Source organism: Schistocerca piceifrons, chromosome 2 (genome assembly GCF_021461385.2).
Source record: "Schistocerca piceifrons isolate TAMUIC-IGC-003096 chromosome 2, iqSchPice1.1, whole genome shotgun sequence".
Taxonomy (NCBI): domain Eukaryota; kingdom Metazoa; phylum Arthropoda; class Insecta; order Orthoptera; family Acrididae; genus Schistocerca; species Schistocerca piceifrons.
In genome coordinates, this window is record NC_060139.1 from 749,092,941 (window position 1) to 749,120,044 (window position 27,104).

The window sequence follows — 27,104 nt, forward strand, 5'->3', positions numbered from 1 at the left end:
AAAATTCGGAACACACATTTACTGAGAAGTTCGAAAGGTACAAGGTACAAGAAATGCAATGGATGGAAAAATGAAAGAGACGAGTGAACATGTGAACAGATCTTGGTAAGAAAATAAAAGTATTTCCACCCTAGAACAATCAAGCTCTTAAATTGGGAAAAACAAATTTATAATAATAAATATAAATGTTAACAAATAATGTTCAGTCACTCTTCACAAAAAGTTACTCATAATTATTATTATTGTTATTTACCTCCTTATACTCCAAAAAAATTGGCTCTGACCACAGGTTAGGGCATGACAGTGTCCTTTGAGTTTGTGTAGGGAGAAGAGCACCCCGAAATGTCAGCGAATGCCTGCCAAAGAAATTCTTAATGACAACAGACACAACCAACGATAATTGTAGCTTTCCATAAGAATAACAATTTTAAAAATATTTAATGCTGAGAAAATTTTTTATGAATCTGGGTAGAACAGAATGTAGAACAAAATGCAAAAACTGTCATTAATTTGGTACTTTATCGATAAGATCCATGAGAAATATTTACTTGGGCAATTATTTTCTTTTTCACCATTATTTTACTGTTAGAAAAAAAAACTGCAGTCACAGGAAAGACATCTGGCAATTTAGATGATATTTTTCTCTTGTTTATATTGTTATGTCTACAATGATTTCTCCAGTGTTCCTTCCTTCTACTTGGATTATGTGCTCTATTTATTATTGGTAGAATATTTTATACATTATGAATGAAATAGCACATGCATTTTAAGTTAGTTCTCTGTGCAGTTTATATGAACTGCTTCCTGAAATACCACAACACTATTCAGGAAGGGGGAGGAAAAAAAAAAATGGAAGCATCTTGGGCTGGAACACTTGCAACAATCTGCAAAAAGCATGATCACCTTAGGTAATGACAAATGTGATTCCCATACATGTTAGCCTTTACCCAATTAAACAATTTCAATTACACTCTCAGATCCTACAAGAATTTGTAATTACCTTGAAAAGGTTACACCAGTCCACACCCATTTAACAGATGCAAAAATATGTAATTTCAAATGATAGAAGATGGTGTTGGTTTAATTTATGGGAAGTAAATGCTGACTGAGAGGAACAAAACTGAAGATGTTTTGAGAGTGAATTCTATTCATGAACTGAATTTTCTGCAAACAACAAATGCAAAGATGCACAAATTGTAAACTAAATTTCAAACATGAACTGCAAAGACGAAGCAGTTCTTTTTAGCAACAGTGAACACTACCAAGCAACAATTATGACAGTTTGCATAGCTAGGGTACTTTGCTTTATCGATAATTAAATTCATCCTCAATCTGTATTGTATCTAGTAACTACGAAAATTTTATCACCATTCAGCTGAGTAATGGAAACATAAAAATACATACAGCTTTTGAATCTGATGTCAGTTTTATTCAAAAGACTATCTACATCTACACCAATGCAATTTGGCGCACAATTCTTCAGGACAGTGTCAGTTAAAGAGGAATAAAAGATTCTGTTCTATGAACTCCTTAGTGTTTTTTTTTTTTTTTTCCTTTCTTCTCTCTTTCTTTTCAGATGGCATTACTGAAGAAGACACTGCCTTTGTACATCAAAGAGAGGAGGAAAATGTGTACAAGTTCTTAAAGTGTGACATTACACTGTACTAATATACAGGGTGTTTCAAAAATGACCGGTATATTTGAAACGGCAATAAAAACTAAACGAGCAGCGATAGAAATACACCGTTTGTTGCAATATGCTTGGGACAACAGTACATTTTCAGGCAGACAAACTTTCGAAATTACAGTAGTTACAATTTTCAACAACAGATGGCGCTGCGGTCTGGGAAACTCTATAGTACGATATTTTCCACATATCCACCATGCGTAGCAATAATATGGCGTAGTCTCTGAATGAAATTACCCGAAACCTTTGACAACGTGTCTGGCGGAATGGCTTCACATGCAAATGAGATGTACTGCTTCAGCTGTTCAATTGTTTCTGGATTCTGGCGGTACACCTGGTCTTTCAAGTGTCCCCACAGAAAGAAGTCACAGGGGTTCATGTCTGGCGAATAGGGAGGCCAATCCATGCCGCCTCCTGTATGTTTCGGATAGCCCAAAGCAATCACACGATCATCGAAATATTCATTCAGGAAATTAAAGACGTCGGCCGTGCGATGTGGCCAGGCACCATCTTGCATAAACCACGAGGTGTTCGCAGTGTCGTCTAAGGCTGTTTGTACCGCCACAAATTCACGAAGAATGTCCAGATAGCGTGATGCAGTAATCGTTTCGGATCTGAAAAATGGGCCAATGATTCCTTTGGAAGAAATGGCAGCCCAGTCCAGTACTTTTTGAGGATGCAGGGACGATGGGACTGCAACATGGGGCTTTTCGGTTCCCCATATGCACCAGTTCTGTTTATTGACGAAGCCGTCCAGGTAAAAATAAGCTTCGCCAGTAAACCAAATGCTTCCCACATGCATATCACCGTCATCAATCCTGTGCACTATATCGTTAGCGAATGTCTCTCGTGCAGCAATGGTAGCGGCGCTGAGGGGTTGCCGCGTTTGAATTTTGTATGGATAGAGGTGTAAACTCTGGCGCATGAGACGATACGTGGACATTGGCGTCATTTGGACCGCAGCTGCAACACGGCGAACGGAAACCCGAGGCCGCTGTTGGATCACCTGCTGCACTAGCTGCGCGTTGCCCTCTGTGGTTGCCGTACACGGTCGCCCTACCTTTCCAGCATGTTCATCCGTCACGTTCCCAGTCCGTTGAAATTTTTCAAACAGATCCTTTATTGTATCGCTTTTCGGTTCTTTGGTTACATTAAACCTCCGTTGAAAACTTCGTCTTGTTGCAACAACACTGTGTTCTAGGCGGTGGAAATCCAACACCAGAAAAATCCTCTGTTCTAAGGAATAAACCATGTTGTCTACAGCACACTTGCACATTGTGAACAGCACACGCTTACAGCAGAAAGACGACGTACAGAATGGCGCACCCACAGACTGCGTTGTCTTCTATATCTTTCACATCACTTGCAGCGCCATCAGTTGTTGAAAATTGTAACTACTGTAATTTCGAAAGTTTGTCTGCCTGAAAATGTACTGTTGTCCTAAGCATATTGCAACAAACGGTGTATTTCTATCGCTGCTCGTTTAGTTTTTATTGCCGTTTCAAATATACCGGTCATTTTTGAAACACCCTGTATATAGCTTGTGAAGATCTTTAAGCAGAAGTAGATGTGCAAAGGCTAGATGAATCCTCAAGAAGTTATCTCCTCAAGTTTTCAACAATTAGAAGATATCCATTAATTATAGGAAATAATCTAGTAGTAGCAGAACAGGGGTGATTACCAAGTTTAAAACCAGAGGTGCACAACAAAGTTTTATGTTTGGAAACAGAACACTGTTCACAGCACTATTGTTATGGCCACAATTACAATAATGAAAGAATTTTTACATAAAAAAGCTAATGTCATCAGATGCCTGAGACCATGTTACAGAAAAAATGAAAGGAATACCAACACACACTTGCCTGATCAAACTAAGTGTAAAGAAGAACTGGCAATTAAATTCTTGTACAAACAAAAATCAGTGAACTGAAACAGACTGTTTGTTTAATACAATGTTGGGCCCACCTATGAAATGCAATACAGTAACAATTCTGTGTGCCTGTATTCAATAAGCCTTTGGAAGGTTTCTGAAAGTCTGTGGCATCAGATGTTTGTGCATAGATCATACAATTCCCATACATTTCATACTAGTGGTTTATGGGTGAGAAGTTGGTGCCTAATAGAGTTGTAGGTGCACTCAGTCTGAATCAGATCAGATAAATTTGGTGGCTAAGACATCAACACAAGTTCATTGACATGCTCTTCAAACCAATATAGCACAATTCTGGAACTGTGGCAACTGTTTTGCTGCTGGACGCTGCCATCACTGTCGGGGAAGGCAAGAAAACTGACGAAATGCAGTTGGACAGTAACGATGTTCATTTAGTCCGTATTTTCATCACACCTTTGATTACCAATATGAGTACCACTGCAAAACATTGCCACCACCCATTGCCACCACCAGCCTGTGGTTGTGACATGGTGTGTAGTTTTGAGCAACCATTTCTCTGGATGATAGTATCCAGACATGACCATCAACTTGGTGTGCAACAAACATGATCCATCTGTCCAAATGGCATAGTCCAGTCTCGATGATCCCATGTCCACTGCAATTGCCATTTATGATGGTTGGGTAAACAAGGGAACACACATGGGCTGTCTGCTACAGAGCCTCATATTCCACAATGTACACTGTACAGTGTGCTCCAAAACATGTGTGCCTGCATCAGTACTGAACTCTTATTAGATCTGCAACAGATTGCATTCTACCCTGCTTCACAGAATGGGCAAGCCTCAGATCTCGACATCCTGTGATGACATTTAACATTGCATTAGAGAATAGATTATTGAATTCATATATTTATATTGAGCTCACCGATGGCGATCTATAGCCCGTGGTGGAGGTGGAGAAAGTGGTTCCCTTTGCTTGGCCCTAGCTGCCACATCAGGTGGCAGGTGTTGGTCACCTGCATGAACCCATGTTGGAATGTTGAGAACAGAATGGAATGGCCTATTCTCATTTTCACTCCTTGCCACTGCTCTCACAGCAGGGTTAATGGCATGTTGTACTGACTGCTTGGTAGAAGTCTCACGAAGACCTGGCAATACAAATCAAAGTAAATATGATCATCACCTCACCATCACTCAATACTGTGTATCAAAATCACTGAAATTACACAAAAATACAGCTTATTCATTGTCTGACTATCTGTTCTACAACTTTATTGTAATGTGAAAGTGCTGAGCAAGATACCTTCATAGTTGAAAGTTGACTTAATTTATACAGGAAGTTACTAGATGTCTGGCTTTTAATATTTGCTCAAAGGCTGTACTTAGTTGTAACAATTTGTGGGGTGAATTTATTTCCTAAACATCCAGTCAAACATGTTCACTCTTATTTAATTCCATTCCATTCCTTTTATTTGTGGAGAACCTTCAGAGAACCCGAACTGACAGTATACATTAACAAATAGGAACAATGGTCATAAATTTTGTGAATGATTATTATTAAACTGCTATAAATTGACTCTGATAAGCATCATCAATATATATTTCACATAGCTAATCAGCGGGAAAGCTCTTACTGTTAGCCTAATACCTACACTATCACGCAAATTTGTCAGAGGGAAATAAAGCAGTGTATAGTATTTTTCATGCAGCTAGCACAAAACTTCAGTCATTGAGTCTAAATCATAAATTGGCAATTTGCGGAGTGAGCTTCAGATGATTACAAACTTACATTAATTTAACATGTAATTTTGGCACTATATGAAATTAACCTCAAGTTTAAAACAAGAGTCAAAGACTAATTGCAGTAGGTCATGGTCAGTAGGCATTAAGAAACCCGTATCCCAATGCAACACTGAGTAACAAGTTGATGTGGCACATATTTGACGATACTGTAGCTACAATATCCTGGAAGACCAGGGATGGCTGAAGACATTCAATCACATGACAGCATCTTGTATTCATTTTTATTTATTCACTTGTTACCACAGCATGCTCCACAAATCCTATCATGAAGGAGAGTCTTCGAGGATGTGGGCCGAGTCAGTGTATAACTAGCAGAAGCAGCCTTCTACAGGATACTTCTTTAAAATGTACTAACAACAAGTAATGACCAGTTTTGTAGCCACCAACACCGATATTCTAGGAATTACTTCTAGACTACTTCATACACCGTGTATGAAAAATAGACTACTTTGAAAATAAACCACTGCGGCTCCTCTTACATTAGTAAGTACTTCAAATGAAGCATTTATGTAACTTTACATGGAACAGTATGAGCCACCTATACACTACCAATGTCAAAACCTGTTTAGTACAACTGTTAGAATTATGCAGAACTCGCACATCTTAGTTTTAATATTGTAATAAAGTGTCAGGAGTAGCTAATATGATAAGCTCTCACTTCAACTTAGAATATCTGGAATTTTCAATTTCTTGACTGCTGTCTAATGGCAGTTTGTTAGAGACTTATGCATCAGAATATGAAAGTCTGTTCTGAATGCAAGATGGGAATGACTACTCTGTATGAAAATGGTTTTTAATTCTTTCTTTCTTGTTTTTGAGTACTTTGATGACTCCATGAATTTCTAGCTCTGTTATTACGAAATCTCCTGGATTTTGCCATGTTACTAGAAATTCCAACTTGAATTGTACAGTTTAAGCACATGTCAAAATATTTTACAAATATTTCAGTATTATCTTTGCTATTTTATCCTTTCTTGCCATTTTTACCTTTGAAACAAATACTTTGTGCTTGGTGCCCTTTAAGAAAATGCTTAAAAGTTTGATAAGAATTTCTAGTATTATATCTGAAGAAATTTTCTTCTGTTCCCATAAGCTGAGATTCTCAAATTTTGATTTTCCAGATAATTTTTTATATTTCTTTTCTTTATTGTCTGAACTGTTCTAAGATCTACATTTCCTTCATTTTCAAGCTCTTTGTACTAGTGCTTCTTCACACTCCCCAATCCACTGTGACTTCTTTTTATTCTTGGCTAGTCCTGACATTTTCTCTCTGCCATTTTAGTAATCAAGAACTGTTTTTACAAAAGTCAATATCTTCAAGAAACAAAGTTTTTGAGAAATATTCTATTGAACTGTTTGTATAATATACAGTACATTGATGATTTCTTACGAAATTGTGTTTGACAAACTCGAGATACACTCTACAACCATGGAAAAAAAATTCTATGAGCATTCAGCTGCAAATAAAATCATATAAAAATTAGGATTTTTTTCCAAAACTGAACACCTTCATATAGATTCTTTTATAGCAGCAACTACCTTAGTGTCTACTGCTCTGCTCACATAAATGATATGGCTTGCAGAGATTTTTTTCTTTTTGTTTTTATTTAATCAAATTTTTATGTTGCTCACAAACTGCAGCACCTTCTTAGATTTTTACAGTAATTAAGGACCTACAAGCATGGTCTTTACTGAATGTACTTCCAACCAAAAAGCGATTCTAGCAGCTGGAGTCCAAAGTTTATGTTAATCATGCCTTTTGCATTCTTGTGGAGATATTTTCAGAGCAAGTTTCATCCCCGAACAAATATTTCTTTATACCTAATCGAGCTCAATTTTCAAAAATTTAGCTTCAAAATTTTTTTTATATAACTAAATATTTTCTTAAAAATGTTCATTCCCCTATTGCACTTCCTTAGGGACTGAATTTACAGAATTTTTTTTTTTTTTTTTTTAACCAAGCAGTCAAGTACCAATCACCATACATGTAGCCTTAAAAATTCTTTAATAGTTCTTTAGCAATTATTTTCAAAGAACTTTTGGCCACTATTTTACACCCTTGGTGGTCAAGTTTCCATAAATGCTGAAACACTTATCTTTTTTTCTGACAGAGAAACCAACTACCAGTTTCCATAGTTCTAGCTTCAAAATTCCCTTAATAATTGCTTACATTCAAAAAGCCTTTAATATCCCATTTCAGCACCTTAGGATTGCAATTTCAGACAGTCCCTTCTTAAATGATGCCTATAATGTAAAATTGACACCCTCTCCAAACTTCAAGTTTCCATCTTTAACAGTTTGGGCTGGGCGATGATGAGTCAGTCAGGTCAGGACAGTTCCTTTTATATAGAGAGATGTTCAAGTTTATTTTAACCTATGGAACAAATAATTTAATTAATTGGTTTATTAAGGTGCTGTACTTCATCATTTTCATTGTCACGTTCATTGAAATACTCTAGGGCCTTCCAATATAAAAGATCTAGTCTCTTTACATCATCAGCTATTTTGACACACAGTTTCCAGATTTTATTACAGCTAATTGATGAATAACATGATCTACATTAGTTTTTTCACTTCAACAATGATCGGAAAGGAAACTTATGTTATGACTTTGCAGATGGCTATCTTGGTTTGCTTTTTTGTAAATAAGAACTCTGGCTTCAGACATTTTGAATTGTAGCTTCTCTTGTTCATCTGTTAGCAGTGATCTTGAAATCTTACACATGATAGTCCTTGGCCAGAACCATACATGTACCATGGTTGCTCAGAACCTCACGACAATGAGATGGCAAGGTAATAGTTTCAAGTTTTCTCAATTTGTTTTCTATGGTGTCAGGTACCGTATCAGGAAGCATGCAGCTGTGACCCCTGATTGGGAAGTAGTGAGCTACTTTCCCAAAATCTAACAATAAATGTCTACCACAAGTAGTAGATGTTCACATTTCACGAAACTCATTTTTGTAGATGTTGAGTTTAGAAAAGTTTCACAATTTTTTGTGGAACATTAAAGAGGCAAATAGTAAGTTTTCATACAATCTGTGTACTTCAACGGATTTATCTCATTTAGCAGTACACAAATACAAAGGTGGTTTGATAATTCTGGTAACTTTCCATGAATGAATGAATGGAATATTTCTGTTGAGCCTCTATGGTCGGTAATCTTGATTATGCCAAGGATTTTATACAGAATTTCAACAATGTACAGTGTACAGTTCGTTGTAGAAAGCTATCTGAATTGGTCAGTGGGTACGCTATGATTGAAAATGGAGAAGATTGAGTTTTGTACTGTTATTAAATATTTTCATGAAGCATTTAACTGCTGCACAAATTGAAACAGAATTGGATGAAGTTCATGCAGACTCTGCACCATCATCGATGATCATTTACTTTTGGATTAATGAACTTAAATGTGATCGGACAAGCATGAAAGACGAAGCACACACTGGCCGTCCAATTGAGGTCACGACAAAGTAAATCATTGACATAATCCACAAAATGGTTATTCAAGACTGCTGAATAAAAATTCGTGACATTACTGAGACTGTAGGCATCTCAAGTAAGTGAGCACATAATATCCTGCATGATGTATTGGCTATGAAAAAGCTGTGTGTGAGGTGAGTGCTCAGATTGTTTGCAGTCAACCAAAATAATTTCCAATCCAACAGTTTAACACAATGTCTGTCAATGTTTGGTCACAATCTGCAAGAACTTTTGATAGTTTGTAACTATTGTTGAAACCTGAATCCTTCATTAAACACCAGAGTCAAAACAGCAGTCAAAACAATGGGTAAAAGCTGGTGATAGAGCGCCAAAGAAGACAAAGACCATTTTGTCAGCTGGTAGGGTGATGGTCACTGTTTTTTTGGCATTCCAAAGGAAGAATCCTCACATTACTTGGAAAAAGGCAGAACCATAACTAGACCCTATTATGCTTCATCATTCGACCATTTGAAACTTGCATTCTCTCCATAAAGACCAAAGTTGGCACGCAAAAGAGTGCTCTTTGACCAGGAAAATGCACTGTCCCATACATCAGTGATGACAATGGTGAAAGCAGATGAATTGGGCTTTGTATTGATTCCTCATTCACTCTATTCACCAGACTATACCCCAAGTGACATCTTTTTCACCAATTTGAAACTTTAGTTCACAAGGAAGAAATTTTTATCAAATGATTAAAGATAGTTGTAATCAATGAGTATTTTACGAAGTTTGACAGATTCTATTTTTTTTTATGGAATCAAAAAGATGGAGGATCGCTGGACCACATGTATATGCCTCAAAGGAGTCTATGTTGAGAAGTAAGGTGAGGTTTTCTTTAAAAGCTGTTTTCCCTTGCTTTTTTTCAGAATTATGAAACTACCATCATATATACATACATGCATATCACTGTTTTTGCAAATTCTGTGAAAACTGTTCTCAGTTTCTATCTATAGTTTGTGTCAATCAAATATTTTTTGTCAATTTCTTTTCCACGTTTTTCTATAGTTTTTGTTGTATTATTTTTTATTTTACTCAAGAAACCATCCTGACACCCATTTCGAATCATGTACAGCAGATATCACCGTGCAAACAGGCCACGGAAGGCCCAATGATATTGACCGACTGCCATGTCACCTTCAGCCTACTGATGTCACTGGACACATAAATAGGGGCATGTGGTCAGCACATCACTCTCCTAGCCATTGTCAGTTTTTGTGACCAGAGCCACTACTTCTCGAGGAAGTAGAGCCTCAATTTGTCTCACAAGTGCTGAGTGCACCCCACTTTGTAACAGCAATCAGCAGGCCAGACAGGAGTGATGTGATGGGAACCGATGATGTACACTAGCTAAATTAAACACTATTACAGAACAGATTCAGTAAGCCAAAAATCTTCCATGCGATTTCACTCTTTCAAGGATGTTCTGAAGTTTAACACCTTGGCAACAATAAGTCCATAATCAGATGTAAAACTGCACTGCTGAAACAAACTGGCACATAATGGATCCAATCATTAATATGGTTGAAGTGGTGGAAGACAGTTGCCCCATTATGTCAAATTCAGTGAACTGAATGTGACCTCATTAGACCCTACAATGTTGATTATGTGATGGGCTGAGAGCAATTATGCCAGTTATTGTTAACCTTGTCAGTTCAGAAATATACAATTCTCAGTACGGTCAGTACCAGGTCTTGCAACACTAAGGTGTAAACAGTTTCCTGTAGTCCTGGGAAATGGCGCTATTACATGCACATTCCTAATTTTAGGTCCGATCAGGAATGTGTCATTGGCATTGAATTTCTATGAGAGAGGGACACCAAATTAGACCCCTCTAATGGTAACTTCACTTAGTAAATTTTGTAGTAAGATGTGTTTACATCCATAATCCCAGTGAGAGCCCTCAACTCCAGGTATGTTTGATGAACTGTTTTTGTAAGCAAGCGCACAAAATGTCACTGTAAGCAAACAGTAAATGGTCACTGTATCTGCACCCACTGTAGGCAACTATACTACAGTTCATTAAACTCATCTGGAGTTTAGGTCTTGCACCGTATCACAGATGTGAACAGTCTTACTACGAACTTGAATAAGGTAGCATTTATCATTAGAAAGTTCTAACTTAGCAACCCTATCTCATAGAAAATTCAATCCCAGGTAAAAAGTCCTGGATCACACCTTCTACAATTGGGAACATCCATCTAATGGCTCCATTTCTCAGGACTACCAAAAGTTCTGTCTGTACCTTGACACTGCACTATCTGCCACCGGACTGCATCAAGAGTTTTACAATTTTGAACTGAAAAGGTTAATGGAACTGGCATTGTTGCCATCACCCCAGTCAATGACACACACACGCTTTGTGCAGCTTTTTCATTCCATTTATTTTCATACTCTTGTCAGAAAAATATTGCTTAGAACTCTTTCAACAAAAATGAAGATATACACTGAAGCCATTCTTATGCATTAGTTACTATTACACATGACAAATGAATATCTTGTGAGGTTTATACCATTAGATTAATAAACGTAATTCAGTGCTTAGTGAACCTAACTCTTAAGCCAGCTTACTAGCTTTTTAGAGAAAATGGAAGTTTTTCTTGCTAGCATGAAGTTACGGCCATTTTCGCTACATCGTACTGACAGATTAATGAACAATTTTCACTTCTTGAAATTTAAAAACAAATGAAATACACAACAAAATAGTATGAAATTTTGTACTAGTTGTTTACTGTATCAGCACACACAATAAACAAAAAGTAATAAATATGTGATACCATGAGGCCCAAATCATTGGTCGATTTGATATGGACTTACTCATCTGTAGAAGTACCTTTACATTTACAATGTTGTTTACTGATATGAGAAGTTGATCTTTGTCATTTAAGAACCTCCCCATGTATTGAGGGCAAAGTAAGAACTGTATTATGATTATTAGTCTTTTTGCTATCCAAGCTGCCATCTTTTGTTTCTCCAAGTATTTTTTCAGGGGGCTTCACATTTTGAGTTCTATTGAGCACAGAGTTAATGTGTCAAGTGCTTTACCCTTGACCTAGTCACTATTTTTATGCCTGTTGGAAGAAAGGTCATACTGTAGCTATCTTACAAAACAAGATCAAAATTTGCACATTACACACTTCCTTCAGCCCAGGGAAATTGAGCAAATTCATTGGTTCCTTTACATCTGGTGTGGTCCAGGGTGGGCCTTAGGTGACTTATAAAAGTGCCATTTGCTCATGGGCAGTTCCTAAAGGAACTTTGAAAAACTCTGATTTCTGGGTACCTAAAGAACCAATAGTGAGGATGGTCATTTCTATAATTTCTATTCATGACAAATCTAAAATTTTTACAATATGTTCTTAAGACACTTTTTTCAATATAATCATTCATTGCTGAGAGCTAGAGGTTCAAAGTTACCATACTTATGCACGTAATGTCCAGTCTGAGGCATTAACGTAGTTTAAACTGATGCAGTTAACACGTCACGGATTCTGGGGACACTGTAAGGAGATGTCGCCAAATTATGTTTATAGTTGCCATTTTTTCGTGAATAAAATTTTATGGTGTGCTGTCCCTGTATGATGGAAACAGGATGCTTATACTGTCTTGACCTGGCGACACCACCTGGTGGTAAAGCTCTATACAAAAAATTTTGCTATGCAAAATTCTTTGTACTTGCAAATGAAACTGCATTTTTTGGTATACTGTTTGTGTAGCCTAAATTGGTATGTAAAGTAGTGTAAAGTGAGCTTTCATTGGATGGGAGAGATTGTGTGTTAACCTTATATTATGTGTACTTATTTGTTGTATAAATGTGTCAAAATATGTGAAAGCAAAGTATATAAATGAGCAGCACACACTGCTGTAACAGGGAAAAATGCTTCCATCTGAGCACAAAAAAAGGAGAATATCCTCCTCTTTAACAGACACTGAAAAGTACGGAACCAGCTACCTCAATTCTCATTCTGTCCCCCTTACCGAAAGTTTTCATACACATACATTTTCACATTTTTTTGTGCTGAAAGAGGGTGACAGTGACAATGGAAGAGAGAGGAGACTATGATGTTGGGAGAGAGAAAACACCGAGTCAAAACCTCCAAGAAAATCATCCCCAGATGTGTGGAGAGTAGACAACGGCGTTTTGAGAGGAGGGAGAGAGAGAGAGAGAGAGAGAGAGAGAGAGAGAGAGAGAGAGAGAGAGAGAGAGAGAGAGTAATGGATGAACACAGCGACACAGAGAGAAAGATATGAGGAAGTGGCCATGGGAGAAAAGGAGACAGTGGGAGAGAAAGAAAGACAGACAGTGGCAGTGGGGGTGATGCTGAATACGAAGATATCACTACAACGAGCGACTGGATAAAAGCATTCAGAATGTACTTTCTGGAAAGAACATTCTGTGTTCATAGAGTGTGAATCTGTTTTTTATGTGGAAGGCAGAATGAGGATTTAAGCTGCTAATTCCCCATGTTCTCTGTCAGAGTCTTTTAAAGAGGGGCAGCATATTGAACTTTTTTGTGCTCCAACAGTATTTTTCTCCTTCATTCATACATTCATTCATTCATTACACCATGGATCCAACTGAGAATTTCACATGGATGTAGTGTGTGTTAATTTTTACATTGTCAAGGACAAGTATTTATACACTATGCTTACAAGTAAAGATTAGAAAGTTACGTAACTACTAGAATGATCAGTAACACAATATGATGAAATGAGAAACCTTAGGCCTACAGATTACAAAGTATAAAACATAGTAAATTAAATATGAAAAGGACATATAACCCGAAGTGTTAAAATAAGCAGTTAACACTAAAAGAGTTACATATGTGACAGGAATGTGCTGCTTAATGTTCAATTTATATGATAATACATCTAATTTTATTTTAACGTAGTTTCTCACTGTGTTTCATAAACTATTCCAAACTGTAAAATGTCATGGCTAAAAGAAATTGCCTCAGAAGCTCTTTAAATGTAGATTTGTTGGCTACTTCACATTTGATTTCTGGAGGAAGCGCATTAAATATCTTTATACGAGAGTACTGTACACCCTTCTGTACAACCTTCAAATTTTTACCTTTAGTGTGCAAATCATGTTTCCTCCTTGTGTTGTACTGATGGCATCCACTGTTACATTTGTATAAATCAGTGTTTTTACTTACGAAATGCATAAGTGAATATATGTATTGAGAAGTAGTTGTAAGAATTCCCAGATTCTGGAACAGGCTTCTGCAACTGCATCTAGGGTCTACAGCAAATATCACTCTTACAACATGCTTCTGAGCAATGAATATTTTCTTCACAATAGGTTGATTTCTACAGAAAATAATCCCATATGCCAAAAAAGAATGGAAGTAACTATAGTATGCTGCTTTTTTAATGCTTAAGTTTGCACTGTCAGATATGATTCACATTGCAAAAATTGAAGAGCTGAGTCTTTTGTAAAGATCTAAAATTTGATGGGACCAGTTTACTCTACAGTCAATCTTCGTGTCTCGAAGCTTTGTTACTTCCACTCTTTTTATGACCTGAGTGGCATATTTAACAGTCATTTATTCCTCAGTTTTGGCAGAAGACCATTTGCAGTAAACCATTTCATTAAATCTATAAGAATAATATTAATAGACACTTGGAATATTTTCCCATTTACGACCATTAACCATTATATTCGTGTCATCTGCAAAGATGGTAAAATTACTCTGTATCATGGTAGAATAAGATAAATCATTTATTAATAACAAGTGATAACATTCTACTGGCAACATTCAGATGTATGCCATACCATTTATTTTATTTATTTAATCGTATGGCTGGGGCCCCCCATCAGGCAGACCATTCGCCGGGTGCCGGTCTTTCTATTTGACGCCACTTCGGTGATCTGCAGTCGATGAGGATGATAGGATGATGATGAGAACAGCACAACATGCAGTCCATGGGCAGAAAAAATTCCCCGACCCAGTCGGGAATCAAATCCGGGGCTAGAGGATAGACAATCCATCACGCTGATCATTCAGCTACCAGAGGAGGGCATACCATACCACACATGATGTGATCATGTGAGGGACATTGTTATCAGTCACATCCATGTGTGATTGTCCCACTCTTAAGTGATTCCTGAAGCTCTGAGCTCTGCATTTACACATTCAACAGTACACTTCACTTCAATCAAGGTCTGTATTATTGCTCAGAATGTAACAATCTTCACATTTGGGAGAGGAGCATTCACAGCAATGTGCCTGATGTCATCCTCAATTGTGTATGTGCGGTTATGGTCTAAACTGTTTCCAACACCGCCATTAGTCAGAGAATGATGATTACCAAAATTTTTCTGCAGATAACCTAAACAGCATGTGACATTGCTGAGCCCTGCACTTTGCTTGGACGTACTCGTCACCTGGTATTCATCGCACACAGATTTCCGCACTAGTTCAGACAGTACTCTTCCACAATTACTCCCTAGCAGAAAGAGCTTCTTTTGTCTATTTCTCTGACTACAAGTAACCTTATATTGCAATTTTTCTCTTAATTGTTATACTGTCTCTGAGCTCATATTGCTTGCACTCTTTGTTGAAAGTCTCCAGAGCAATGACAACACTGGATGCATCTAGTGGAAAGCTAACAGACTTGCAGAGTCTCTTAACCACATTTAATCATCTACCCTATTCCTAATTTTACTTCTGCAACTGCCAATTGCTCTAATTTTACTTATGCTACTGCCACATCAGCTTGGGTTATAAATTGGCTCCTATTTCTCCATGATTGCAGTAGGCACATTTAGTACAGTACCAAAGGCTAGACATACCTTCACTTGAGCTACAAAATGCACCACTAAAGGCAGTCTCCACACTGTCTGCTATTTCTCAATGTCCGCAGTGACTATGTTGTTTTTTCTTAGTCTTAAAAGATTTTTTAGCAATAGCTATACAACAAAGTATTATGATTATGTGACTTCTGCAGTTTAAATGCCAGTATGTAATTTATGGAAGAGACATATTTATGTGATGTATAAATGTAAGTGAATTGGTTAAATATTGGGTTACTAAACTCTTTCCACAAAAGATTTGACTGGGACTAAAACAGAAGAAGTTAAGTTGCCTTCGTCATTTATTTAAATGAATTTTTATCAAAATATAGCAAAAATGTTTATTTTTATCCTCTAAATTGATGAAAAGCTCATAATAGTTTTGCAAGAACAGCACTTTAAAACACTGACTACAGTTTACAACAATACTACAGCTTTGTTGTCCTTTGAGTGCTTACTTATCACTACTTGATAATTAGTTACCACACAGACACACACGCACACGTGTATGGTTATGATAATGCTACAGTAACTGCGGAAGTGCTAAAATCTGAACTTTATTATTTTTTTCTAAAGTAGTTTATTTTTTTTTTGCGCTAAACTATCAAATTCAGTGGTGCTTGCAAGTTTCAGTTACATTTTCAGTACTACTGTTGCTAACTCCACGTTTCCCGCGCGTAGATTAACCACTTTCAAGAAAGTAAATTACGAGGGGCGTTCAGAAAGTAAGCTCCGATCGGTCGCGAAATGGAAACGACTATGAAAATCCGATAAAGCTTTGCACAGATGTGTTGGGTAGTGTCTCTAGTATAACCCCAGTTAGCATCACGTCGCTCTTCTCATTTCTGAGCTCGCAGTGAGTGCGTAAAGATGTCTAGAAAATAGTGCCTGCCGCCAAGTACGAGGGCCTGGTGAGAAATTTCGCCTGAAGCTATGCAGCTAACATTACATAACTGTCGTGCTGTTTCGTCTTCACGACAATTCTCAGCCGCATTCTGCAGGGGCAATGAAGATGCTCCTGCATCGTTTTCAAATGGAAATGTTAGATTACCCACAATACAGTCCGCAATTGTCTCCCCCTGAGTTTCATCTCTGGTCACATGAACCGCTGTCTTTGAAGACAACATTTTGACACAGACAACGAGGTGTAGGCCAGCGTGGAGAATTGGCGGAAAGCACTGGCGGCTGCCTTCTATGATGAGGCTATTGAAAAGTTGGTACAACGCTATGACAAAAGTCTAAGTCAGAACGGCGACTACGTAGAGAAGTAGCTGAAAGGTGTAGCTAATTGTTACAAGTAAAACATTTCTGATGTTCACTGTGGTTTCAATTTGGCAATCAATCGGAGCTTACTTTCTGAACAGGCCTCGTAAATGATGGAAACTCCAGGTTGGAATATCAATAATGTAGGAAGAGACAGATTGCTACTTACCATAAAGATGACACATTAAGTTGTAGACAGCACAATTAAAAAGGATCTTACACGTGAGCTTTCAGCCACAGCCTTTGTCAGAAGAAGAAAGAGAAACACACACCATTCGTTCACACAAGCAAGCATACCTCACGCACACATGACCATGAACTCTGGCAGCTCAGACCAGTAAATTGTTCGTCTTCATTTAATACAGGTAAAGTACACATTAAAAAAATGGCATAAGTGGAAAAGTAGCTGCATATTTTTCAACTATCACTTTTTCTCCACATAGCATAAGCTATTACTTTAGAACAAGATTATACCTTCATTTGATAGAACGAATTAATTTAACATCAAAACTATTTACTACTGTGTTGATGCTCTGTACCTTAAATCCCTTCTACACTATAACTGTAGGCAACCAGTATTATGAAAACATGAAACTAGAAAAATTTTATTCTGTCAAAAGTCAGTTCATTTCTTTACTAGGCATCACATGGTGGTATCCTGTAAGGTTACATATGGAAACTGACTGCACAATAAGCTGCTCCTAAAGCTCAGAGCAAGAATATTCTTTTTATGTTTCAGTATCTCTGGCCCCCAGTTTATCAGCAGCAATGTGTAAATATTAAATCACAAGATGGTGGTGTTAACCCAGTCATTCATTTTTAGAGCAATATGAAGTGTTTCAGAGGTTTTCAAACTATTCAGGTGTTCTATAGACTACAATTGCACTCACCTGATAAAAGTTCTTTTGTTTCTGGTTTATTTTGCACCGACTCGCCTTTCAACTTAGTCTTCTTAGACTGAACATTTTTCTTCTTGCGCTCTGAAACATATAAACAATGCTGTCTTAAATCACTTCTTTGACATTCTCTATTTGAAACTTTAAAAAAGTATGAAAGTAGCCTAATTAGTAATTTGTCATACAAGTGCTTTTAAAAATATAAACAGCTGTATTACAAATAAGATTGGTTTCTATGTTTTCCCCCTGTAATGTCTGTCATGAATAAAATATTTTTGTAACTAGTTGTCAGACTTCATTTGTAAATACAATTGATAGATGCTCATTGTAAATACAACTGATAGATGCTCAGATAGTGAGGCTGATATGCAGATTATGAACATAAAGCATTAACCCATTAACTGCCACAATCACCATTTGGGGACCGGATAGTTTTTGTCCCATCAGTTGGCAGCAGTGTCTTTGTTTTAATGCTGAATAGCTTATAATATTTGACGACAGTCTAACTGAAGTGAGTGACCGAGCAGAATCAAAATATTGCATGTGGTTTCTTGTGTAAAGTTAAATAAACCATAAATTGGATGGTAAGTCATGTAACACGAATACCATAGATTTTCAGTTGTGTAATTTTCATTATTTTTATTATTCCATCAAATGTTGTGATCATATTGTAAATTTGTAGCTTACAGTAGCTCACAAATGTTTCTTCGTTCATTTATTATTAGTAAATATTGTTTTATTACAAATTTTAAAGTGATACCCATTTGGGGATTGTGGCTAATACAAAGTATTTTCATACAACCACAATCATTGTATCTTATTTTTTATTTATTTTTGTATATGGGTGCCAGAAAGTTACACAGACTAGCCAAAGTAGAAGATATGATAAATGATTCTAACTCTCTCAGCGAAGATAATGATCATGGTGTGATAGATATTGTAGAACTTCCCACTGACATTGTGGATCATGATTCCGACACTGAAGAATTCGATGATGACATTTGGGAGACACTTATCCTAACGATATTCCTGATAAGCTGAAAGTTCATTCAAGTGCAATTGCAATTGCAGTTGCCGATCCCAATACAGAACCTCTCGCCAAAAAAGACCCTAGTACTACATGGCCTAAACGGTCAAAGAAATGTGACTCGAAAATGGTTAAAACAGTTTCAGATTGGCAAAAAGTTCAGCCCGATTATGAAAAGACATTTGGGAATAATGACTACTTAAACAGAGCTATGGAACAAATAACTTCACTCAAAGGAAAATCAACGATCGAAATTTTTGAAATGCTATTTGACCAAGAAATAATGAATTTCACTGTGAAAGAAAGTGTCAGATATGCTGCACAAAATAACAGGCATGGATTTACGTTTTTGGTAGACTGTCTTTGAAAATTTGCAGGCTTTTTATGCCTTACAGGTTACCATTCTTTACCTCAGGAGCAAATGTATTGGTACAAAGATGAAGACTTTGACATTAGATGGGTCACAAAATGTTTCTCCAGAAACAGGTATTTAGAAATAAAGAAAAATTTACACTTCAGTGACAATTCTAAACTGACAATAATTTGGCAACCACAGATTTCAAGATATGCCCCCTCATTGACAAAATGAATCAAAATTATATGAAGTTTGGTGTTTTTTTGAAAATTATAAGCATTGATGAGCAGATGATCAGATATTACAGGCATCATTATTTCATACAATTTACTCTGGGTTAACCCATACAGTTTCGGTTCAAACAGTGGACAATGTGCTGTGCAGAAACAGGATACTGCTTTCATACAGAATTGTATACTGGGAAAAGGGACAATGTCAATGAGGTGCAAGGTTTGGATGCATCAGTTATAATGAGCTAAATATCTATGGTAAACAATCCCTCCAACCACATTTTCTTTTTTGATAATTTTTCACTAGTTTTGATCTAATGAAAACTTTAACAGACCAAAGTGTAGCAGCAACAGGAACAGTTCGATCAAACTGGGTAAATAAATGCCCTCTCAAGTCAGATAATGAATTCAGAGAGGAAACTCGTGGAGCTATTGATTACAGATTTGATGTCAAAACACAAAATATTCTGTGCTGCATGGAAAGATAATAAATGTGTATGAGTCTTATCAAACCATCATGGAATATATCCAGAGAAGAAAGTAGTTAGATGGTCCAGATTGGAGAAAAAAGATGTGCAAATATCCCAGCCTCTCTGTATACATATCTACAATAAATTCATGAGTGGAGTGGACAAACTTGACTGATATATAAATAAATATAGAATAAAAATACACGAAAAGAAATGGTATTTTCCCATATTCACCAACATAATTGATACTGCAGTAGCAAATGCTTATGTATTATACTGTCATGTTAACAGCAATATACCCCTTTTAGAGTTTAGGAGGCAAATAACTAGAGGCTACCTACAAACACAGTCTATTTCTAATCCTAAGAGTCTTGGTAGACCATCACTGCAGAAAAAGACCCAGAAACCTGTTCCAGAGACAGTGAGAAAAAAATCCACTGTGAGATTATCTAGAAAGAACCTGCCAAGGAAAACAAAGTACCTGTGTGACATGCAAAAGGAATGTAAGAAAACAATGTAGAAAATTTAAAGTAGGCTTACCTACGGAATGTATGGAACAGTGGCATAAATAAGTTTTTTATTTACACAAATGTATAACTTGAGTTCATACGAAATGTAACGTAATTTATGCCCAATTAATTAAAACTAAACACAATTGTAATGGATTATAGCAATTAAAATTTGTTTCCAATTATTCCTTTTTTTCCATGTCATCTGCCACCATCCCTATTTGGGGGCTTTCTAAAAAAATCTGCTATACTTCTGAAAAACATATTCTGTAGATAAAAGTGGTATGTCAGGTTCAAATCTCTTACACAAATAAACAGAATTTCTCAGGAAATTAATAAAAGTGGCTGTTAATGGGTTAAATAAATGAAAATCTGAAAAAACTTACTAGCCAAGGCTCTAAATGTACAACATATTGGTAACACCACTCTCGGTAGCAACTTAGTGAAATGTGAATGTTACTGACAACTGAAGGATTAAAAAGATGAACAAATGTGCACTGTTAAAATACTGGTAGTATGTAAATTATCTTCCTGTGGTAGTAGACGAGTACTGAAATCTAAACTTAACAGCCACTGAATTTCACACACGCTCGACCCCCCTCCCCTACCCTCCCCTCCCCTTCCCCTCCACCCGCTCCCCTGAAAACCATGAGAAAGGCGGCTTCTATAGATCAAACGTACATAATGTAAGTAGAAACAGCATTCAGAGCCAAAACTTCCAGCAAAACTGGAATAATAAGGTTTGCTGAAGCCAAAGAGAAGCATCAGCTTTCTGGAAACATGTATCAGTAATATTGCAGATAATATCGCATGCAGCCAATCACTTACTGCATTATTTTTGTGAACCATTCACAAAATGTAATGCAGCCAGCAAAGTGAGAAGCACCCAATTCACAATCAGCAACTCGCCTGTTTTCTAAGTTGTTCAGAGCAGTTTAAAGGGTTTGAATGATAGGATGTGCTGACACACAACACGGAAGATAAATTGTTCTAAAATTTATCATAATAGATTATTACGTATAGTCAACAGGAAAGCTTCAAGACACCATGGAAGTTAACACAAATGGTTTTGTTGTATCAACAAGCCATTTGAAAACTCTTGCTATGTTCAGAAAGACGTAGTGTTGCTTATGCTAAAACATCTCTTCAGATGATAATGTATTTGAATATACTTTGTTTTAGTACACCAAAAGAAACACATCAAGATTAGCAGCACAGTAGTTACTTTACAGGGTGATTCAAAAAGAATACCACAACTTTAAAAATGTGTATTTAATGAAAGAAACATAATATAACCTTCTGTTATACATCATTACAAAGAGTATCTAAAAAGGTTTTTTTTTCACTCAAAAACAAGTTCAGAGATGTTCAATATGGCCCCCTCCAGACACTCGAGCAATATCAACCCGATACTCCCAACTCGTTCCACACTCTCTGTAGCATATCAGGCGTAACAGTTTGGATAGCTGCTGTTATTTCTCATTTCAAATCATCAATGGTGGCTGGGAGAGGTGGCCGAAACACCATATCCTTAAAACACCCCCATAAGAAAACATCACAGGGGGTAAGATCAGGGCTTCTTGGAGGCCAGTGATGAAGTGCTCTGTCACGGGCTGCCTGGCGGCCGATCCATCGCCTCGGGTAGTTTACGTTCAGGTAGTTACGGACAGATAAGTGCCAATGTGGTGGCACTCCATCCTGCTGAAATACGAATTGTTGTGCTTCTTGTTCGAGCTGAGGGAACAGCCAATTCTCTAACATCTCCAGAGAGTGTGGAATGAGTTGGAGTATCGGGTTGATATTGCTCGAGTGTCTAGAGGGGGCCATATTGAACATCTCTGAACTTGTTTTTGAGTAAAAAAAAAACCTTTTTAAATACTCTTTGTAATGATGTATAACAGAAGGTTATATTATGTTTCTTTCATTAAATACACATTTTTAAAGTTGTGGTATTCTTTTTGAATCACCCTGTATATTCGTGCAGATCTTTTCACATCTCCCTTTGAAGATGACCACTGGATATCTTGAGGACACAAAGTAAATGAAGAAGGGCTCTAAAAGACATGGCTTTATATTAAGGCGACAACCAACTATAATTGTTCAACAATGAGAAGGCATCTGAATCAGGTGAAATACCAGTACTACTATAAACATGTTATGTGGAACTACTACATGCCCATCTAGGAACATTTCATCTTAGATCAACAAAAAAAATGCCTGACTGGGAAAATGCACAGGCCATTCCCATTTTCAGGTAGGGACTGGAGCATGTAACTGTAGGCCTGTATTGCTGATGCCAGCTTTTTGTTGAATTATGGAACATTTTTGCTCATACACTATAACCTTTTTGGAAAGAAACAAAATCTCTAAAAATCAACACAGATTCCATAAACAGATTTTTTTGAAATGCAGTTCACTCCATTCCTCAACTACATACAGAGCATCAAAGGCAAGGGCACCCAGGTTGATGCCATGTGTATTAACATCTGCTAGGTATTTGACACAGTTCTACATTTTATTTAGTCACAAGCTTACCAAGATTCTGATTACATCTAGGAATTCCTGGGACAAAGTCAATCAAGGAACACTAAAGAACCAAAAACATTGGTATACCTGCCTAATGTCATGTAGGCCCGCACAAGCATGCAGAAGTGCCACAACATGACATGGCGTTGACTCTACTATTGTTTGAAGTGCTGGAGGGAAGTGACACAATGAATCCTGCAGTGCTGTCCACAAATCTGTAAGAGTACGAGATCTCTTCTGAACAGCATGTTGTAAGGTATCCCAGATATGCTCAATAACGTTCATGTCTAGGGAGTTTGGTGGCCAGTGGATGTATTTGAAAGCAAAAGAGTTTTCCTGGAGCCACTCTGTAGCAACTGTGGAAATGTGGGGTGTCACAGTGTCCTGCTGGAATTGCCAAAGTCTGTCGGAATGCACAATGAACATGAATGGATGCAGGTGATCAGACACAATGCTTACGTACGTGTCACCTGTCAGAGTCAGTCTTATCTAGGAGTCCCATATCACTCCAACTTCATATGCTCCACACCATTACAGGGCATCCACCAGCTTAACAGCCCCCTGCTGACATGCAGTGTCCATAGATTCATGAGTCTCCATACCCATACACATCCATCCACTCAATAGAAGTCTATACGAGACTCGTCCAAACAGGCAACATGACTCCAGTCATCATCAATCCAATGTTGGTATTGGCAAGCCCAGGCAAGGAGTAACGCTTTGTGTTGTGCAATCATTAAGGGTACCGTACACATGTGGGCCTTCAGCTCCAAAAGCCCATATCGGTGATGTTTCGTTGAATGGTTCACACAATGACACTTTTTGATGGCCTAGCATTGAAATATGCAGCAATTTGTGGAAAGGTTCTACTTCTGTCACGCTGAATTATTCTCTTCAGTTGTCATTGGTTCCATTCTTGGAGTATCTTTTTCAGGTCACAGTGATGTCTGAGATTTGATATTTTACCATATTCCTGATATTCACGGCACACTCATGAAATAGTCATATGGGAAAAGCCCCACGTCACCGCTATCTTTGAGATGCTGTGTACCATCACCCATGCACCAGCTATATCACCACATTCAAACTCACATCCTTATGACCTACCATTTTATCAGCAGTAACTGCAGTTACAAGTGCACCAGACACTTGTTGTCTTATGTAAGTGTTGTTGACAGCAGTGCCATATGCTGTCTGTTTACCTGTCTCTGTGTTTGAATATGCATGCCTATATCAGTTTCTTTGGCACTTCAGTGTATAAGTAACTTAGCGAGACAACCATGTGGTTATTACAGTTTATAATGTATGTGAATGATCTAGTGGTTCAAATGGATCTAAGCACTATGGGACTTAACATCTGAGGTCATCAGTCTCGTAGACTTAGAACTACTTAAACCTAACTAACCTAACGACGACACACACATCCATGCCTGAGGCACGACTCAAACCTGCGACTGTAGCAGCAGTGCGGTTCCGGACTGAAGTGCCTAGAACTGCTCAGCCACAGCAGCCAGCGAGTGATCTCGTGGACAACATCAGAAGCTCTGTGAGAATGTTTGCTTGCGATTATGCCTACTGTAGAGTTATGATCAAACAAAACAAAAACTAGTGATATGCAGGATGACCTGCAAATGTGTGACAAAATGTGGAGAAATCGGTAGCTCCAAATTTACTCTGCCAGAGACGATGTGGCATGTAGTGCCCCCCACCACCCATCCAACCACACAACAATGCTCCTTTCAGATTCCAATATTGCATCTCTGTTACAAATATTTGGCCACCCACTGCTTTTGGTCGGAAACCAACACCCATCACACAAAATGAGGATGTGAGTGTAATGATCACAATGGTGACAAAAATCTAGTGCTGTTGATTAACAGAACAAGACTAACCCTACCATTACAGACAAGATCAGCCATGGACCCCAGCTTCATATCTCATGTGGCACTACTAACTGATTGGGTAGTGCATGCCAATCACCTGCCAATTCATTTGGCTTTTCCCAGAGCAGAGGAAGAACCATCCTGGATCCACCCTGCACAGTGTTGGAAAATCAGGAAAGGCCAACTGGAATGACAGTTTAAAAGTCAGCCTCTCACAATTAGAAACGTAAGAAGATCTAGTTTCTGACTACACTAAATCAACAAAGTGCACAACAGAGGCTGCCAGAGGCAATTCCTCAACGGAACCATTTTGCATTATTAGCACAATGAGTCATCTGTGTCTACAATTATTGTAATTAATAATATTACAACCATAGTATGGTCATGGAAGGATGATAGTTGCTCCATTAATGGTGAAGCTCCGTCTTGAAGAGATAAATATGATCATGTTGCCATTTATTGGTTTCTAATAAAAGGTCAAACCTTTATTTGTAGATCTTAAATCTACTGCACTAATATGCCATATTAGAATCTAGAAATTAATGGTAATTCTGAGTAACTATGTTCTGCAGGTCGTCTGTGGTGGGATACCAAATGTCTGGGAGCCATCAAAGAACATAAGGAAGCAGTGAGGAACTGCAAGAAACATTGTACTTAGCAAAACTACATCAGCCTGCAAAAAATACAAGCAGAAACCAAGAGGATCTAACAAATTCAGTACCTAGGTGCCAAACCTAGCTAACAACCAGACTCAGAATTAACCATGGATGTTTCCACAAATATCTTTACAGGCTACACATCGTGAAGAGACCTTTCTGAACTTGTGGAGATGAGGATGCAGATCACATTTTCTTTGTGTGTCCCAGACTAAACATAAGTATTACAATCCTTTTACAACAGCTTGTTCAGCTTGGTCCAGTTTGGTCTTTGGTCACTAAACTGAAGGACAGCTTTGTTAGCAACCCAAGACCACAGACTTTTCTAAACAAAGAACAGATTCACTGTTGCTACAGGTATCTGCATCAAAGACCAATGTATCCTTAACAATAGACTGCACATAAATGTTTTGTAACATTTGATTTCGCAATGATTATATGGTATTTGTCAGTAGTTATTTTTGTTCAGTCTACAATGTGCGTGCACAAGCAAAACTAATAAATATTCTAACACTAATTTGCTCTCAATAGCTGTATATTTTGTGCGAGTGTGAGCCAGCTGTGTGGCGGAAGCTAAAGGCCAATAAATTCAATTCAACTATTCTTAAGCCTTGCTCCTGTAGGTTCAATATAAGGAAAAGGAAGAGTGGCACGTTTCATCCCAAGTTCAAGTAAGAGGATTCCAGAGATGCCCAATCTAACTCAAATGGTGGACACTTCAGGAGAATTCAACAGCTTGAATTTCAAGTAAATTCATGTAATAAATTGCTTTCTCCAATGTACAGATCACAAAATGATCATAATGAGAAAAATCAAATAAATTAATCCTATGTGGAAGCTTAAGCCCATTTTACACAAACGACTTTCAGGTCAAAATCAACTACTTGTAATGGGTGTGCATTATGTACCTGCATGTGAAATGTGTGCCAACCATGTTGTGAGTGGGAGAGTAATGTCATAGATGAATTGATTGTGCTGAAAGCACAGTTCTGAAATCCTGAGTATCCTCCAGACTGCATATGCACAGAAACAAATTATTATGGCATCATTTGCTAACAGATGAAGTTAACATATTTTCACAACTCTCACTCATTTTAGAGTAATGTGTCATCATCTTTATTTCATTGTTTACTTCATTTCTGTGTTTCTCAAAGGTTGCATTAGGTCTTTTACGATCTTCCTACTAGGGTTCTCCTACAAGGGAGACCAAATTTCTGACAGCAAATAGGTATTTAGACTTTACAACATCTGGAAAAAGAAAAAGCCAAGACCATGCATAAATAAGAACATAAACATAACATTTTTAATGAAAATAGGTAGCCACTGTTTTATTCTGTGTTAAGCCATCTTCACACAGGATGAGGCAGCTGATGTTAATGTGAATGCAGGCAGGAAATATAATCACATGAGACAGCATCTGAATCACATGGGATGTGCTAGTTAACGTGGTTTACAGCCACAGTATGCTCCAGCAGCAGCTGTCTACTGTATCTCGTTCACTAACCACAAGCGGACATGCATATCATTGCTACATTTGCTGCACGTTTCCTGCCTTGTGCATGTGGTAGTCATGTTGTTCCAACAGTAAAAACATAAATTAAAAATTCAATATCCATGAACTTATGAGAGA

General features: G+C 37.5%; 1 protein-coding gene across 1 annotated transcript in view; it reads right to left on the reverse strand.

Moving 5' to 3' along the window:
* Positions 1 to 27,104, reverse strand: part of LOC124776920 (monocarboxylate transporter 13-like) — a 157,581-nt gene that overhangs the window by 13,147 nt on the left and 117,330 nt on the right. Inside the window, exons 4-6 of the mRNA XM_047252134.1 lie at positions 17,813 to 17,902; positions 4,503 to 4,725; positions 254 to 356 (exon numbers count right to left, since the gene is read on the reverse strand). Of these exons, the coding sequence (XP_047108090.1) occupies positions 254 to 356; positions 4,503 to 4,725; positions 17,813 to 17,902 (416 nt within the window). The remainder of the gene's footprint in view (positions 1 to 253; positions 357 to 4,502; positions 4,726 to 17,812; positions 17,903 to 27,104) is intronic.